This window comes from Chiloscyllium punctatum, chromosome 15 (genome assembly GCF_047496795.1).
Source record: "Chiloscyllium punctatum isolate Juve2018m chromosome 15, sChiPun1.3, whole genome shotgun sequence".
NCBI classification, from domain to species: Eukaryota; Metazoa; Chordata; class Chondrichthyes; order Orectolobiformes; family Hemiscylliidae; genus Chiloscyllium; species Chiloscyllium punctatum.
Window position 1 is genome coordinate 86,065,393 of NC_092753.1, and position 18,234 is coordinate 86,083,626.

General features: G+C 40.3%; 1 protein-coding gene across 1 annotated transcript in view; it reads left to right on the forward strand.

Moving 5' to 3' along the window:
* Positions 1–207: 207 nt before the first annotated feature.
* Positions 208–18,234, forward strand: part of LOC140485870 (uncharacterized) — a 73,664-nt gene continuing 55,637 nt past the window's right edge. Inside the window, exons 1-5 of the mRNA XM_072584322.1 lie at positions 208–349; positions 6,296–6,511; positions 12,317–12,429; positions 13,538–13,739; positions 15,542–15,901. Coding sequence (XP_072440423.1) covers positions 208–349; positions 6,296–6,511; positions 12,317–12,429; positions 13,538–13,739; positions 15,542–15,901 — 1,033 coding nt within the window. The remainder of the gene's footprint in view (positions 350–6,295; positions 6,512–12,316; positions 12,430–13,537; positions 13,740–15,541; positions 15,902–18,234) is intronic.

Here is an 18,234-nt window from a genome sequence, read left to right on the forward strand (position 1 = left end):
TGTAAGTAATTTTGTTCCTTCAGACGTAGTGTACTAGAGTAGTGCTCATTACTTTTAGCTGAGAGAGCAATGGTCACAAACAGGAAGTGCCTCACAAAATCTTCTGTTGTAAACAACGATGACAAAAGAAAGCAGCAGATGGATCGGTTTATGACACACACTCACCACACACTCACTCACTGATAGATTTTGCCAAATGCCTGGACTATGAGAGAAATCATCCTGTGCATCATTGTGACATTTGGTGCCATTGTGTGGAAAGTGCAACCTGGATTAGCACAGGATGGTGAGGTTCCTATGGAAACTGAGAACTGTACTGAGGGAACTGGAGAGCAATCATTGCCAGCAGGTAAACTTCATTATTAAGATATAAGAGTTTTGTGATATTTGATAAAACCCATATTTAAATAAACAACCTTGCTAGTCTTATATGCACAGCTGTGAGATGGGCAACTGATAACCAGTCTTTAATCTGAATTCACTTAATGCATTGTTGATTTTGATCGGTTAAGGATCGAGAAGCGAAAATTAAACTCAATAAATAGGATAAGAATTAGAATGGCAACTCGCAAGCCATGCTGCTATTGAGATGTTTAGGAGATATGAAACACTCCCCAGAAAATGTTGGAGAAATTCAGCGGGTCTGGCAGCATTGTGGGCAGAGACACAGTTAAAGTCCAGTATTATTTCTTCAGAACAGTATCAGAAATATGTATCTGCTTTAGTCACAATGATTGTAAATTTTGGAATTTCTCGGAACATTTTATGATAGTTAGGATAATCCTTCCTGCTTCAAGTAAAAATCATCTTAATGCAATGCTAACATTGCCTTTACCATTTATGACAGTACCTTATTTATTTTTCAACTGTTTGTGAATTGTTCAAAAGCTCCCTGGATTCCCAGAGCTGCCTCACTCCACTGCTTCCTCTCTTTGTGCTGTTACTAGATGCTAGATTTGGGATAAGATGATTATATTTTGACAAACCACAATTAAATTGTACTTGCTGAGGCCACTAAACTAATAATGTTTGAATGCCCAAGGTTAAGAAAACACACCTATTTCTTTAAAAAAGTGCTACGTGAAATTGGAGAAACTGGAAGTGATTTGTAGGGTGTGGAATTTGTCCTGAGCTTTATGTTTAGAAAATATTAGGAAGGGTGACAACTTGAACAGGCTGGAGTATGGTCAGGTGGTTTTAACTGACATTCCAAATGAAAGAAATTTTATTAATTCATTAATTTGCGATTTTACTTTTCATAAATAGCTGTCATTTTATAACATAGAACATCCAGTAACTGATTGGCTCAATCGTGGCCTCAACCTACCATGTGAGCAAGTCTTGATTCTGCTTTCCTGTTCTGTTTGCACTGAGTTTCAACATAATTCATTTTCTTGTGATCCAAAGTTGTCTAAAGTTGTTTGAGGTATTTGTGAGCAACATAATAAGAATTTGGCAATCAAGTAATAATCCACAAAGGGGCCATAGATATCTATCCATTCGAGAGAGGGGGAGATATAATTGATAAAACATATCTTAAGGGACATCCCACTACCAGCTTGTTTAAGACAAGAAAGCAGGCCTCCATGAGCTATCACAGGGGTTCATTCAGTCTGAAATGGACAACTGGGATGCCTTATGTCAGAAAAGATTGGAAACCCAATAGATTTGTGGCTGCTTGCATGCTGACTGAGATTCAGTCAGTCAAGCTTTTGTCTATAAGTCTGGGAGGTTATCAGTTCAAGTGACACAGCAGGTTCTGAGCACAAAAGTCAAGGCTGGTGTTCTGAGGGAGTGCTGCGCTGTCCAAAGTGCTGTCTTTTGGATAAGTTGTCAAACAACAGCTCTCTTAACTGTATGCAAAATACCTGTTGGCCCTATTTGGAAGAGGAGAAGTATTAGTCCTAGTAAATATTTATTCCTTACTAAAGTAGTATTCAATGGCTACCACATAAATTAGCTCATGCATTTCTTATGTTACAGCAACAACTACACTAAAAGTAGTTTGTTTTCTGTAAAACACTTTGGCACATTCTGAGTCGTGAAAGATACGATATAATAGCAAGTCATTTTATTTGGTCTCCTGGGATCTCCCGATAAAAACACAGCCAACTAGAAAACAAACATTTGGGAAATTGTAGCAAGGGAAACTGAAGGCGGTGGTCTGGGTAATTATCAACCTAATCTTTTCAATTAGATGCATTCTATGAATTGAGGCAGGAACAGACCTTTACCCTCCAGATCTGTTATGAATAGTCGGTTTCTTCACCCTCAGTCTTTAATTGTAGCAGGTGCCTTGAGAAGAACTTGAGTGATTTTCTTTTGCCATTGATATTTTGCTGTTTGCCGTTCAACTCTTTAACCAGGGCTGTAGCATGGGAAAGGTAAGCACTGAGCGAAAAAGAAACAGGTATCAAGGTGCATCAGCTGCAGATGATGTTTGACCTGCAGAACAACAGCATCACATGACAGATAAACCAGAGTGTTTTTCTGTGGATTCCTAGGGAATAAGGTGGAGTAGATACTGTAACAGTTCCAAAACACAGGGTGCCATATCATACTATGTTGCTTGCAGACTGTGGATTAGTGGTGCTGGAAGAGCACAGCAGTTCAGGCAGCATCCAAGTAGCTTCGAAGCTACTTGGATACTGCCTGAAGTGCTGTACCCTTCCAGCACCACTAATCCAGAATCTGGTTTCCAGCATCTGCAGTCATTGTTTTTACCTGCTTGCAGACTGTATTCTCTGGTTCATTAGGACTCAAGATTGTTCCCTTTCTCCAAGTCCAAAACTAGACAGGCCAGACACTTATAACTTGGCTTCTGGTATTTGTTTAATTGATTAATGTGAATAAAAGTCTTCAGTTAATTTGGTAATCAATTCCTCTACATTGCAAGACACAAAAATGTGAAATGATGCATTTCTGGAAAAGAAAATCCTCACCGTCAGTTTTGCTGTTTAGCAATTCCTGGTTAACCCTTCAAAGCTGGACAGGTGACAACTGTAACTGGACTCTGTACTGAACAGAGAGTTGCTCCACTATTAATATATGATCATACATTACTATTCTCACATTACAATATCTCAAATTGTGTTGATTGCTTAGGGAGGCTGTGGCCAAGTGATATTGTCACTGGGCAAGTAACCAAGAAGCCTAAGTTAATACTCTGGTGACCTGAGTGTGAATCCCAACATGGCAGATAGTGAAAGTTGAACTCAATAAAAAAATTAGCTGCCCTCATGGTGACCATGTAACTATTGTTAATGATGAGTTCTTCATGGGAGGAAATCTTCCATCTTTACCTGGTCTGCCCTGTATATGACTCCAAACCCAAAACAATGTGGTTGATTCTTAACTGTCGTCTGGCCAATGTGGTTTGAGCAATAAATGTTGGCCTAGCCCATGAAGGAATAAGTGAATGGTAATCATTCAAATGCCGTCAATCGGTTTGTGCCAGTATTAATTCAGGCTCAGCACAAAAAAGTGAAATGACTCCACAAAGGCTGGTATCCATTCACCAAGTTGCCTTTCATTTACATGTGCATAGTTCAAGACTGACCCAGCTACCTCAGAGCGAGCAGAACCCTTGACACTCCTGTTTATATCTGTCAGCCAGGACTCCCTCATTACACCAGATTAAGAGCCTCAATCGGGGAATTCATACTTTGTGAGATACATGTGGCTGACCTCATTCCAAACACTCCAGGAAGAATTTGTATTTTTTTGATTCATTCATGGCGTGTCGGTTGGGCCAATATCTTTTGTCCATCAACTTCAGAAACTGTCTTCTTGAACCATTGTCATCCATGAAGGAGTGTTTGTGTGTCCATAAGGTTGATAAAGAAGACATTCCAGGATTTTGACCCAGGAACAGTCAGGAAACAGTGATATCATTCCATACCAGGATGATGTATAACCTGGAGGGGACCTTGTAGATGGTGGTGTTCCCATGCATTTGCTGCCTTGAGCTTCAAGACGTGGAAGCTATTGATTTGGAAGATGCTGTCAAATAATCCGAGTGACATGCTTCTGAAACTTCTCACTTAGAATGAATTACCTTGAAGCTCAGGTACCATCATTAGAGTGAGTTAAGCTACCAATTTTATTTTTCCTGCCGAATTTTAAATGAAATTTCATTCACAGGAAATGGGCATCATAGACCAGGCCTGTTTTCATTGCATGTCCCATGAGAAGATGGTGGTGTGCAGCCTTTTTGAATTGCTCAGACCTATATTATTTCGGCACACCCACCATGCTACTGAGAAAGGGTTCTGTTTAGGAGATATTGTTGCAGACACCAGGTGAGTTACTGCCTTGCATCTCATAAATAGTACACATTGCTGCTACTGTCCATCAGTTGTGGAGGGCATCAATGCTTTGTGTGATAAACGGTCTACCAATCAAGCTGCAAACAAACGAAGTACTGAGGATGCTGAAAATCTGAAACAAAAACAAAAATTGTTGGAGAAGCTGAACAGGTCAGTTAAAGTTTCATGTATGGGGACTCTTCATCAAAACGCAGGGTCTCGAGAAAGTTCATTAAATGGTAATAAAATAATGAGCTCTTCATTTCTGTGGAGAGGCGGATCTGTCCCAAGAACAGAGAACGGTTAATGGCCTCAGAATTGTGAAGAGTATCCAGAGGGTAAACTAGATTGAATAGTTTCGACTGACAGGTGGGTCAATGAGCAGTGGATAGAAATTTAAGATAACTGTCAGTAGACCCTCAAGAATCTGTAACCAGGTACCTTTGCACCTAAAATGACACCATAAGTGACAACTTGTAAACTTTTCACTGTACTCATGTGACTACATATGACAATAAAGCCAACTTATTAGAACAACAGAGAAGATGAGACATTTCTAAACACAGCAGTTGTTGTAATCTAGGATGTATTTTCCAAAAAGATGGTGCAAGCAGATTCAGATAATAATTTGCCAAAGCGAATCGGTTACACTTGAAGAGGAAAATGCCAGCAAGATAAGAGTAAAGAGTGGGGGTTTTGTACAAAGTAAATAAATCCCATGAAGAATTAATGCAAGTGTGATGGAGAACATGTGCTATAAAATTTTATGAGAGAGTATTAACTCTTGGCCTATGTTAGATTAGATTACTTACAATGTGGAAACAGGCCCTTCGGCCCAACAAGTCAACACCGACCTTCCGAAGAGCAACCCACCCAGACCCATTCCCCTACATCTAACACTATGGGCAATTTAGCATGGCCAATTCACCTGACCTGCACATCTTTGGACTGTGGGAGGAAACCGGAGCACTCAGTGGAAACCCACGCAGACACGGGGAGAATGTGCAAACTCCACACAGACAGTCGCCTGAGGCGGGAATTGAACCTGGGTCTCTGGTGCTGTGAGGTAGCAGTGCTAACCATGGTGCCACCTGTTTATTTCGGTAAACAGAATTTACACTATTTCAAGGTGATATATTGTTAAATTTGGAGTCATAATGCAAATATATGTAGTAGTGGGTTACTTGCAACCCAAGTATACTTGATTCAGTGAGTTAACTGAGGGGAGATGAGCAAGAGATAAAATCTCTATGCACAGAAATATAAATAAATGACATGTCAAAAATAGTCTATTTTGCCCATCCAGCCCCTTATAATATTTACCCACAATGCACCAGAATCCAAATCCGATAAGTTAGCTCTGTTGCTATATCCCTTTATTTCCACTTCCTTCAAATGGCTGTTGAAGCTATTCTGAAATGTTGGCTTAGAGTCTTAAGGAAGAAGCCATTCAGCCCATCAAGTTCATGGTGGCATGGTTCTAACTCGAGTATTGTATCGTACAGCTTCATAACAATTTTTAAAAAAGTCTCCTGTTTTTCCTCCTAAACTTTGGAAGACCTTCAAGAAAACCAATATTCCAAGGCAAGTATTTATTTTTGTTCAGGTATATAAAGAAATGACATGACAAAAATAGTCTATTTTTCCCATCCAGTCCCTTATAATATTTATGAACAATGCACCAGAATCCAAATCCGATACGTAATTTTCCAAGAAGAAATAAATTCTTTATTTCCACTTCCTTCAAACGCCTACTGAAGCTATTCCTAAACATTGGCTTAGAGTCTTAACGAGGAAGCCATTCAGCCCATCAATTTCATGTTGGAATGTTTCTGACTCTGGTATTGTATCGCACAACCACTAACAATTAAAAAAAACACCTGTTTCTGCTCCTAAATTTTGGAAGTGCTCCAAGAAAACCAATATTCCAAGGCAAGCATTTATTTTTGCTCAGGTACATAACATGCATTTTTCCATTTCTTTTGCAGCCCTACAGAATGCCAGTATTTTCTCAGTGAACTCGGGGAATTGTATAAATCACTTCCCTATCAGCATCTTCCGGAACTACAGTGGAGAAACAGAGCAAGAATTATTCCCAGTGTACCAGGACAACTGTGAATTGAACTCTCACTGCCAGGGATTGGAACTAGAACTGTGTTGTGCAAATGGGAGCTTCAGCAAATGTGTCCGATTTCAGAGTCAAGGTGTGTGAGTTCTCTAGTATACAAGTCAAATGCAAAAGAAATTAAAACAAAGGGGCGTGTGTTCATGTTCAACATCATACTTTATTCTTTTATTGGAAATGATTTTCCGATTTGCTTGCACAATTTTAGGATGCAAATAGTTAAAAATATGATTTCCAAAGTTCCTGGGTGATCCTTTCATTTGTGGATTCTGGATGTAAATTCTACCTAAAATGATTGTAAACTCTACTGTGACATAAACATTTTCTTACAGTATGTAGAATTTTTCTTTCAGTTTTTTATGTTGCTTTACATCTGAGCAAGCACAGGTTTACAGCACAATGCTGTCTCCAGTCTGGCATTTAATTGGGCATCCACTCACAGAGGCTGCTGTGGTCAGTGCAAACATTGTCACTGAATGTAGCTCTGAGGTTGGAGTTGAGGTACATTGATGAGATTAGAGTGAGATTTACTCTGTATCTATCCAGATATATACCTGAATTTGCTTGCTTGATGTTAAATATTTCACATGGGAAAGTGTTTCATTTTACAGCTGTATTACCTCTGAGGTTGACAAGTACAAGTTTGGGAAAAAAGTTGTTAACTGCAAAGGTTAAGAGTGCAAGGTGTAAACTCCAGTGCACAGCAGAGAGTACACCGTTGTTTTACTCAATTCAATTCAATTCAATTCAATTCAATACAGGAGAGGAACAAGCCCCTTGGCGCACCAAGCCTGCGCTGATTCCTAATCCTTATTTAAACCTATTACTTATTGTCCATGCACAGTTTCTATCTCTCTATTTGCATCCATTTGTGTCTATCGCGATATGCCTCAAATGTTGCTAACGTGCCTGGATCCATCACCTCTTTTTGTTTACCAAATTATATATAGTCAAACACGAGTTGAAATTATTGTTATCTAGCTCTGAGCCAAGTGGTACTATGAGTAAGAATCCAAGACATCACATCCAATCCTATTTATCAACAATTGTATTGGCTTATGGTCTCCACAAATTTAGAATGGATCTATTTCATAACTATTGGTGAAGCCATCAATTTTAATTACTTAGTACCCATAGATTTTTCTCTGCTAAGCAAGGAAGATTACAAAATCCCAGGGATAATGCTGAAATTTTTCACATGATGACTCTAGAAAATATTCCCTCTGGCCTTGAGCAATGTTAGAAAATTTAGATTGTCCCTGCTGTTCTTTCATTCCTTTCGACTCTGGTTGGACATCCTGTCCTGAAAGATTGATGTCCTAGAAACTGAATAAATATTATATACCACTGCCAAGTGCCTCTTTTGCAGAGGAGATAGTTAAAATAGAGTTGGTGCCCAGCCCATCAGTTTCCCATTCTCACCCAAACCCAACCCCATAATGTAGGGTGGGGGTTACCAAAATTGGCAGCCTCCCCACTATAAGTAAATAAAGAACTGAGCATCAATTGAACTTGTTTAAAGCACAATTGACCCTAGCATTACATTGTCATTGCCATAATATGATTGGATGGGCGTGAGCTGGCAGCCCTGTATTTATAAAAAAATGTTTTTCCAACGTTGGAAAGGAAAGAGAATTCTGTTTTTGGAGGTGCCCTTTGCATAATGTTCATGAATGCCAGAAGATAGTAATCCACCTTCATCCTCCCCACCTGGACTTTTAAATGCACTCCACCCTGTTCTTCCCACCCTAACGTAACTAAGCTCTCCCTTTAAATACTTACCTGGATCTGAGATTCCAATAGGTCTTCTTTCAGCCTGGGATTGGTTACAGCACCGGCAGTGTTCATCCCAGAGCTCTGATGTTGCTGACATCTCCAGAGGGTGAGTGTTAACCTCACCGTAATGTGGAAGTCGAACTCTGCATGAATCTAGTCCACCCGCAGCCCATCATGGCTGCAGGATATCCCTTTTCTGGATTCTGAGTTCCCTTCTGTGTGAGGCATGCTATCTACTATCAATACCAACCACCAACCACCAACCATCCCCGTTCTATGAATTCATGTCCCTCGCCTTAATGCTGTTATGTTAGAGAATTCATGAACTTTGGCCCAGCATCAATGAAGGGACGATGTGAAGTTTAATGAAAGTTTGAGCAAATTGCATTTCCTCATTGTTTCATCTCTTGTCACTTTTGTTGGTCCATGTTCTGAGGCAGGGAGGCATTGGATAAATAATGGTGACTTGCCGTAGTGCAGTGTATACAGGTCCCAATTGCTGGAAAGATATTAAGCTTAGACAGTAAGAAATTTGTCACTCCTACAACATCAGTGAGGAAACATACTTACAAGGAGCTTGTATTAGAATATCAATGTTGAATCCTTTGTGTGGATATGGTGTTATCTCTCTGACCTCTGCTCCCTTCAAGCATAGCTCCATATTGTAAGTATATGGTCAGTAAGTTTATCTTATGGTCCTGTTTGAACTGTGATAATTTACCAAGTGACCATCATAAGTGAGCTTTAACAGTGAGCGTTGATATTCATTCAAGAGTCAGAGCATCAAATCTATTTATATGAGGAGGTCATGGTAGGCAAGTTTTTTGGTATTAGTCACTTGACAGAGATCAGGAATGGAAATTTCAATCAATCTGTAGACGTACAATGAATGGCTTTCTTCTGCATATTCTTTGATTGTAACTCAGCCTCCATAATCCACTGAATCTGATCCGTGAACCAGCTTTGGAACGGATGTCTCATTCACCGAAGTTTATTTTTACTCAGATATTTTAGGTCTATTTATCTTGTATCATGTTGAAACTGCACTATTTGATGGAACATAAGTTTGTTATGATATCTCCTTTCCAATCTTAAAAATCACACAACACCAGGTTATAGTCCAACAGGTTTAATTGGAAGCACTAGCTTTCGGAGCAACGCTCCTTCATCAGGTGATTGTGGAGGACACAATTGTAAGACACAGAACTTTTAGCGAAAGTTTACAGTGTGATGGAAATGAAATTATACATTGAAAAATACCTTGATTGTTTGTTGAGTCTTGCATCTGTTCGAATACCATGATAGTTTCACTTCTTACATGTGTAATTCACAAAACATTTTTTTAAAAGTTACCTTCTCAGGTTAACTGTAACAATTGGTGTTAGCCAGACAATATGTTGAAGATGTTAGCTCCCTGTGTTCTCTGTCTGTGCCATAATGTTTAGACTGATTCTAATCTAAAAAGTGAGATAACAGTGTCTTACATGAATTCATGCAGTTTTTGAGCAAAGTAAAATGTAACTCTGCAAGTACAAATTCACCCCTCAAACATATATGTATATGTGTGTGTGTGTGTGTGTGTCTGGGGTCGAGGGTTGTGAGTGTGAGAGAGAGTGTATATTTGTGTGTATGTGTGAATGTAGAGTGTCTAAGTCTGTGAGGGGGTGCATGTGTGAGTGTGGGAGTGTGTGTGTCTTTAGGAGTGTGTGTGTGTCTGGGATGAGGGGTTGTGAGTGTCTGTGAGGGAGAGTGTATCAGTGTACGCGTAAGTATAAATTGGTCTAAGTCTGTGAGAGGATGCATGTGTGAGTGTGGGAGTGTGTGTGTCTGTAAGGTGTGTGTGAATGTCTGTGTGCATGTCTGTGTATATGTGTGACTATGTGTATGGGTGTGTGTGTCTGGAATGGGGGGTTGTGAGTGTCTCTGAGAGAGAATGTATAAGTGTGTGCGTAAGTGTAGAGTGGTCTAAGTCTGTGAGAGAGAGTGTGTGTGTGTGTGTAGGAGTGTGCGTATAGTGCAATGGTGGTCACCTGTAGTGTGACATGAACCCAAGGTCCTGGTTGAGGCCCTCCCTATGGGTACAGAACTTAGCTATCAGCCTCTGCTCAGCCACTTTTCGGTGCTGCCTGTCCCGATGTCCACCTTGAAGGATGGTCACCTGAAGGTCTGAGGTCGAATGTCCTGGACTGCTGAAGTGTTCCCCAACTGGGCGGGAACACTCCTGTCTGTTGATTGTTGTGCGGTGCCCATTCATCTGTTGCCGTCAGAGTAATCGCTGCAAGACGTGTCAGAGTGTGGATATGGATACTACCATTACACGTGGGGACGCCTCCCATCATGTACATGGCAGGTATTCATGTGACTCAGCTAACGTTGGTCTATCTTATACGTTGCAGGCAAGGATGCCCGGAGGCATGGTACATTGGGGAAACCGAGCAAAGGCTATGGCAACGTATGAATGGGCACCGCACAACAGCCTAAAGATTATGGCACAGACAAAGAACACAGGGGACTAACACCTTGAACATATTGTCTAGCTAACACCAAATGTTACAGTTAACCTGAGAATGTAACTTTTTAAAAAATGGTATGTGATTTACACATGAAAGAAATGAAACTATCATGGTATTCGAACAGATGAAAAACTCAACAAACAATCAAGGCATTTTTCAATGTATAATTTCAGTTCCATCACACTGTAAACTTTCGCTACAAATTCTGTGTCTTACAATTGTGTCCTCCACAACCAACTGATGAAGGAGCGATGCTCCGAACACTAGTGCTTCCAATTAAATCTGTTGGACTATAACCTGGTGTTGTGTGATTTTTAACTTTGTCCACCCCAGTCCAACACCGGCATCTCCAAATCATGACTCCTTTCCAATCCTTTAACCTCAATATGAAAGAAAAATACAGCTGGCAATTTATACCCTCCAGGATTCAGTATTGAGTTAATCAATTCCAAACCATAATGTATTTCCTCCATTTTGTTTCTTTTCAATTTGTAGATTGGACTTTAATTTTTGTTTCTTTTCAATTTCAGATGGCAGCTTCATATCATTCTGCCATTCACACCTCTTTTAGTCACATCTTTTATTTCTTTGCTTGACCCATTACCGTTTCCTTTGGCCTTGCTGTTTATTTTCTCCTGTCTTTCACCCTCTGTCAGACCTATCCCACCCTTCAGTCTTCTACTTGATTAAAACATACTACCTTTCTAACTTTGCCAACTCTCATGAAAGGACATGGACCTGTAACATTAACTGTTTTTTCTCTCGCTGTTGATGCTTTCAGACTAGATTTTCATTCTCTCAGCTGATGGTACCACTCGACAAGTCAGTTTCCAGAGTGAAGTCTGACTTGGCAGATCACAAATTTTATTTTTGCAATTTGGTCCCATGATGGTCAGTCACTGAACATTTTCACAAAAAGCTGACAATCTACTTTTAACAAAACAACATAGCTTGATTACACAGAAGAAAGAGAAAAATAAAAGCTAAAACAATTTGGAAAGATCATATCATAACCAGCAAAAAGGAATATTCAACCATTTTTCTCAGCAATATCCAGTACAGCACTCAACCCGAATGAAGCATCACTTCTATCTTCAGTCTTTAATTTCTTACTGGACTGCTGAGGTCAGTCAGTTCCCGTCTGCGGTATTTTGCACATTTGTCAGAGTCTCTCCATCCCTCCTTGAGATACACAGACAGAAGCTAACGCACTGCTCGACATAGACTGGTTGCACTGAAGGGCTCGTTGCTGTGCTGTCTGATTCTTTGACCCTCTGAATCATTTCTTCTGAACTGACCTTTGTCCTCTGGCCTCTGTCTCCTGGCTGCTGGCCTCTCCATCTGGATTTAGGAACTTATTTAGTTCCCAGGACAGCTTATCTGGTCACTTAACTTAACTCACATTTTTTTTGGAAATGCTGCTTGATCTGTTGGTTGAAGAAAGGAGTTTCTGACTCGTAAAAAGAAGTCACTTTCACAGAACTGAAAAGCAAAAACCCATTTACCTCTTCTTCAGATCATAATGTTGATAATATATGAAACTTTAACACAGTATTTTCAGTTTTTATTTTACATTTAATCTTTCTGTTTTACAGTTGGAATTGACTACTACCTTGGATGGGTAAAACTGAAGATAAACGAATTCAAGTTGGACACAAACTACAGTGGTTGGGATTACTTCGACCTATTAAGAAATGCTAGTGGTTGGGTATGTAAAACCACTGAACATATATTCCTGAATGCTCAGTAGGAATATATAATTGTGAATTAGCTCCAAGAAACTCAATTTGGAGATGGAAATAAATTTTAAAATCCTTTTGTCACTCTGTTTATTTTTCCTTTTCTCTTTCGCTTTGACTGAGTGTTACCCTGTGCTGAGAGTAATTCCATGCACGGGAACAGCTTGCTGGTTAAGTGATTTGGCAAAAGAAATTGGTAGATGGAGTAGACCAGAGGAAAACATTAATTTATAAGTGAACAGGTATGCTAGAAAAGCAGTATATTATTTTAATGGAGACAGGTTGCAGAACTCTGAAGAATGAAGAATGTAAAGGTGATAGCATAGTGGTATTATTGCTGGACTGTTAATCCAGAGACTGAGGTAATGTTCTGGGGACTCAGATTTAAGTCCCACCATGGCAGATGGTGGAAATTGAATCCAATAAAATGAAAATCTAGAATTAATGGTGTAATGATGACCATGAATCCATTGTCAATTGGGGAAAAACCCATCCGGTTCATGAATGTCCATTGGGGAAGGAAATCTGCCATCTTGACCCAGTCTGACTCCAGACCCATAACAATGTGATTGACTCTAAAAACTGCCCTATGAGCAATAAATACTGGCCTAACCAACGGTTCCCTCATCTCGTGAATGAATAAAAGAATAATAAAAGTGTCTGGTACGTGAATCTGAATCACATAAATTTAGCATGCTAGGTAGGTAATTAGGAAGGCAAATAGAAAGTTGTTGTTTATTGCAAGGTGAATAGAATATTAAAGAAGGGAGTATGATATAACTGAACAGGACTTTGAGAAGACCACATCTGGATTATTGTGTACTGGTCTGGCCTCCTATTTTAAGAAATGATGCATTGAGGTTGGAAGCAGTGCAGAGAAGGTTCACTTGACTGATACTGGGATGGGGAGAACTACTTTAATGAGGAAAGATTGGTCAGGCTGGAGTTACCAAGCAAGTTAATGCAAATTAATGGCTTGCTGCCATTCTCTAGTCACAGTCACATCACAACAGTGTCATTTAGCAATTAGTTGATGTTTCTATGCACACATTTCCATATTCTGTTATTATGTTCTAGCTGGAAGCTGCACTCCTAACACACGATGTATCTGATGCAAATATCCACATCCTCTGCCCAGAGCCAACCTTTATAGATCAACAGTACCCAGTCCTTGGTTTTATGTTGGCAGTAAATCAGAGTTACAGTATCGATTGGCTCCAGCAAGGATTCCACATCTTAATTAATACCAGTGAATACGTATGTGATGTAAAACTTGGAGGTAAGATAATGTGGAGCAGGTCAGACTTTTGTTGCATGTGAATGACTTCTGAGTTGTTATCATGTGGTTATTTTTTATCTCAAACTGTCTCTCCCTGTTTTTCTCTCTCCATCAAATGTGAGAATGTTTTCATGCAACTAGATCCATTCTTACTTTGTTGAGGTTGGCTTTATCTCTGTTAATTATTTTTTTGCTCTGGATTATTTACATTACTTTTCCACTGTTACCTGAAACATTACTGTCCATCAAAATGGTGTTTCACTGACATTTGTTCCAATTGTCCCATCCTATTCCTCAGAGCCAGGTCCTGCAGTGCCTCCTTTCTTGTTGGACTGGAATCTGTAGCTGATGTAGGAAATGCTGCTGATCACATGTGATGGGTGACATGGCGTTTTGCTGGAGATCTCTATGACTCTATGGCTAGAAACTCTTGCCCCCTCTCACCTGTACACCACGATTTTCCCAGCTTTTATTTGGCTAATAACTATGCATTATTTTGTGCACCTCTCTGTAACTTCCTTACAAATGTGTTCCTTTTCATCCTCCCCACTTGTTAGTGACCTTTACACTACATTGAGCAATGTACTTGCCCTTTTTCTTGTTCATTACTTTCTCCCTTACTCTGACCCTTTCGGTTCACTTACTATTCTGGTACTACTTCTCTCTCCCAACATTTTGTATATCTTGGTATTCCTCTCTGATAGAAGGCTCCTCCCTACGGATCCGCAGTAACACAAGCAAAATGTTCTGCAGGGAACCTGTTCAGATGCAAACCATGTGGCCTGTACAGGTTACATCTTCCCCAGAGCTAGTTCCAATGTCTAAAAATCTAAAACCCTCCCTCTTCCCCAACCACCCAATGATCTGCCCTTATCTTCCTATTTCTGTACCACATTTACCTGGAAATTATCTGGAGATTATTTGAAGTAATTTGAGATTTTTGATATCCTGCTTGCTAATTTTCTAGCTAGCTCCCTAAAATCTGACTGCAGGATGATATCCCTCTTGCCACTTGTGTCATGGGCTTTAAGTGGACCATGACTGTAGACTGATCACTCTGCTACCTTAGGGTGTTCTGCATCTGTTCAGTGTGACCCTGGCACCAAGGAGGTAACAACCATCCTACACTTACATCTGTGATTGCAGAAACATTGACCTATTCCTCTAACTCTTCGTTTGTTGTGTCCATGAATGTGTATTCTCTGTCTCTGTATGTAGCAATGTATGTCTGTCCGACTGTGTGTGCAGCTGCACCTGTCTATGTGTGTGTGTATGGCTGTGTCTCACTCTGCTTCCGCCTGTATCAGTGTATGTCTGCTGTGATGTGTGTTTATATCTACGTATGTAGGTGTGTGCGTGTGAGTGTGTCTGTATGTTATTGCGTGTGTGTGTGTCTTTTCTTCCATGCATCTGTGCATGTGGTCCAATGAAGCCCAGCTCCAATAAGTTCATCTTTATTATTGAGTTAAAAACGAATGGAAACAAAGACAGAAGTTGCTGGAAAAGCTCAGCATCTCTGGCATCAACTGTGAAGAGAAATCAGAGTTAATGTTTCAGGTCGATTGATTTTTCCTCAGAATGGTCACCAGACCTGAAACATTAACTCTGATTTGCCTTCACAGATGCTGTCCAACAACTTCTGCTTTTGCTTCTGATTTACAGCATCCTCAGTTCTTTCAGTTATTAATAAAAAATGGACACTCAGCCTACCAGATCGGGTCAAATACTTACCTGACTTTAGGCTCCCTATATCACGTAGAGACACTAATGCTGTTCCTTTTCCTGGACTTGTTCTCCTGCAGATGGCATCCGGCAAATGGGGAACACATCAGGAATACAAGGCCACAGCATAGACAGCAGTCATCTGATAAATGAAGCACGGAAATCAAATGCAAGCAGCATGACCACTGAAAGCATCTGGTGTGCACCAGATTTGGAAAATATTTCAGTTGAGTGTTCAACAGCTCTGTTTGGAAAATCGATGGAGACTCAATCAACAGGTTCTCTGTGGGAAAAAAGTAACTCAGTTGATGCTCCCAGTTACACGGGGTCAGTAAACCGACCAGAACAGAGGAGGGCAACCACAACAGTTCTTCCAACTCAGACAACTGGACAGTCAGAGATGATGACAGATATAACAGCCACTGTTACCATGGAAACAGGTACTCTTGCACAAAGTGCTGCCTTTGTGGTATGGAGAGTTAAAACAGCAAAAAGTTTGTGGTGTGGCACAAATTGAAAATACAGATGGCAAAGAGTTGATGCCCATGTAAATCTATTAATTGTTCAAGAGATGTCTAATCAAGAAATCTGAATAGAATACTTTGGCAAAATCATGTGGTTTCTTGCAGTGGAATGTACAGTCTAGCCAAGAATTACTCACGTGGTCCTGGAAAGAAAGGTGCACGAGTATTCCTGAAACAAAAACGGACATTGCTGGAAAAGCTCAGCGGTTCCGGCAGCATTCGTGAGGTGCAGTCAGAGTTAATATTTCGGGTCCAGTGACCCTTTCTCGGAGGAAGGGTCACTGGACCCGAAATGTTAACTCTGATCTCAGACCTGAGACGTTAACTCTGATTTACCTTCACAGATGCTGTCGGACTGGCTGAGCTCTTCCAGCAACTTCTGCTTTTGTTTCTGATTTACAGCATCTGCAGTTCTTTCGGTTTTTAATCTAGTATTTCTCTTGTGTCTTTCACAACTTTACTATATTCCAAATTGCTTTGCATCCAATTCAGTAATTTTGAACTTCAGTCATTATTGCAATATGATAATGAGAATTTATAAACAATGCTGATTAAGGGATAAGGAACACCCCTGCTCCTTTCCAAAATGGGTCCATGAGTACTTTTGCATCCACCTGGGTGATCGGATGGTTTTGTGTTGTGATATGGCCAATGGTCCAAAAAGAACATATTCAAGGTTGTTCTTTATACACCAACTCATATTTCACTTGAATGCTTTTCTTCATCGGACAGGGTGTTGAGTACAAGAGTTGGGAGGTCATATTACAATTGTGAAAGACATTGCCTCGGCCACATTTGGAATACTGCGTACAGTTCTGGTCACCGCATTACCAAAAGGATGTGGACGTTCTGGAGAGTTTCCAGAGAAGATACACCAGAATGTTGCCTGGAAAGGAGGGTGCTAGCTATGAGGAGAGGTTGATTAGATTAGTATTATTTTCATTGGAAAGATGGAGCTTGAGGGGGGGATCTGATTGAGGCCTACAAAATCATGAGAGGTGTAGACAGGATGGAGAGCAAGAAACGTTTTCCCAGAGTTGAGGACTCAATTACTATGGGTCACGAGTTCAAAGTGAGAGAGGAAATGTTTAGGGGAGATATACATGGAAGATTCTTTATGCAGAGGATGGTGGGTGCCTGGAATGCATTGGCAGCAGAGGTGTCAGGGGCAGGAAGGGTAGTGCCATTTAAGATGTATCTAGACAGATACATGAATGGGAAGGGAGCAGAGGGATACAGATCCTTAGAAAATAGGCGGCAGGTTTAGACAGAGGATCTGGATGGGTGAAGGCCTGGAGGGCCGAAGGGCCTGTTCCTGTGCTGTAATGTTCTTTGTTCTTTCTTTGTTAATTAATGCTTTATCTCTGTCTAAGAAGGTATGTTTGCTGTTGTCTCATTAAGCCTTGACAATGCGCTCAGATCAATATTCTCTTTGGTATTAAATTTCCAGAAATGTTACCATGGCTTGAATATTTCAGTTATGAGAAAAGATTGGATAGGCTGGGATGGTTTTCCTTCAAACATATGAGGCTGAGGGGTGGTTTAATTGAGGTGAAGAAAATAATGAGAGGCTTAGATAGAGTGGACAAGGAAGACCTGTTTCTCCGAGCAAGGAGGTCAGTTACCAAAGGGCATAGATTTAAGGTAACTGATCGGGGATTCGATGGAACATAAGGAAAAGCCTGTAATTCACTGCCCATTTGATGATTGAGGTGGACAGATTAATGCAGAAGGCAATTGGCATACTTGCGTTCATTGAACAGTTTATTGAGTATAGGAATGGGGATGTCATGCTACCTTTCCTGCCCCTGACATCTCTGGCTCAATCGTGGCCTCAACCTACCATGTGACAAGTCTTGATTCTGCTTTCCTGTTCTGTTTGCACTGAGTTTCAACATAATTCATTTTCTTGTGATCCAAAGTTGTCTAAAGTTGTTTGAAGTGTGTCCGAGCAACACAAAATAAGTTGTCAATCAAGCAATAATCCACAAAGGGGCCATAGATATCTCTCCATTAGAGAAAGAGGGAGAAATAATTGATAAAACATATCTTGAGGGACATCCCACTACCAGCTTGCTTAAGACAAGAAGGCAGGCCTCCATGAGCTATCACAGGGGTTCATTCAGTCTGAAATGGACAACTGGGATGCCATATGTCAGAAAAGATTGGAAACCCAATAGATTTGTGGCTGCTTACATGCTGACTGAGATTCAGTCAGTAGAGCTTTTGTTTTTAAGTCTGGGAGGTTG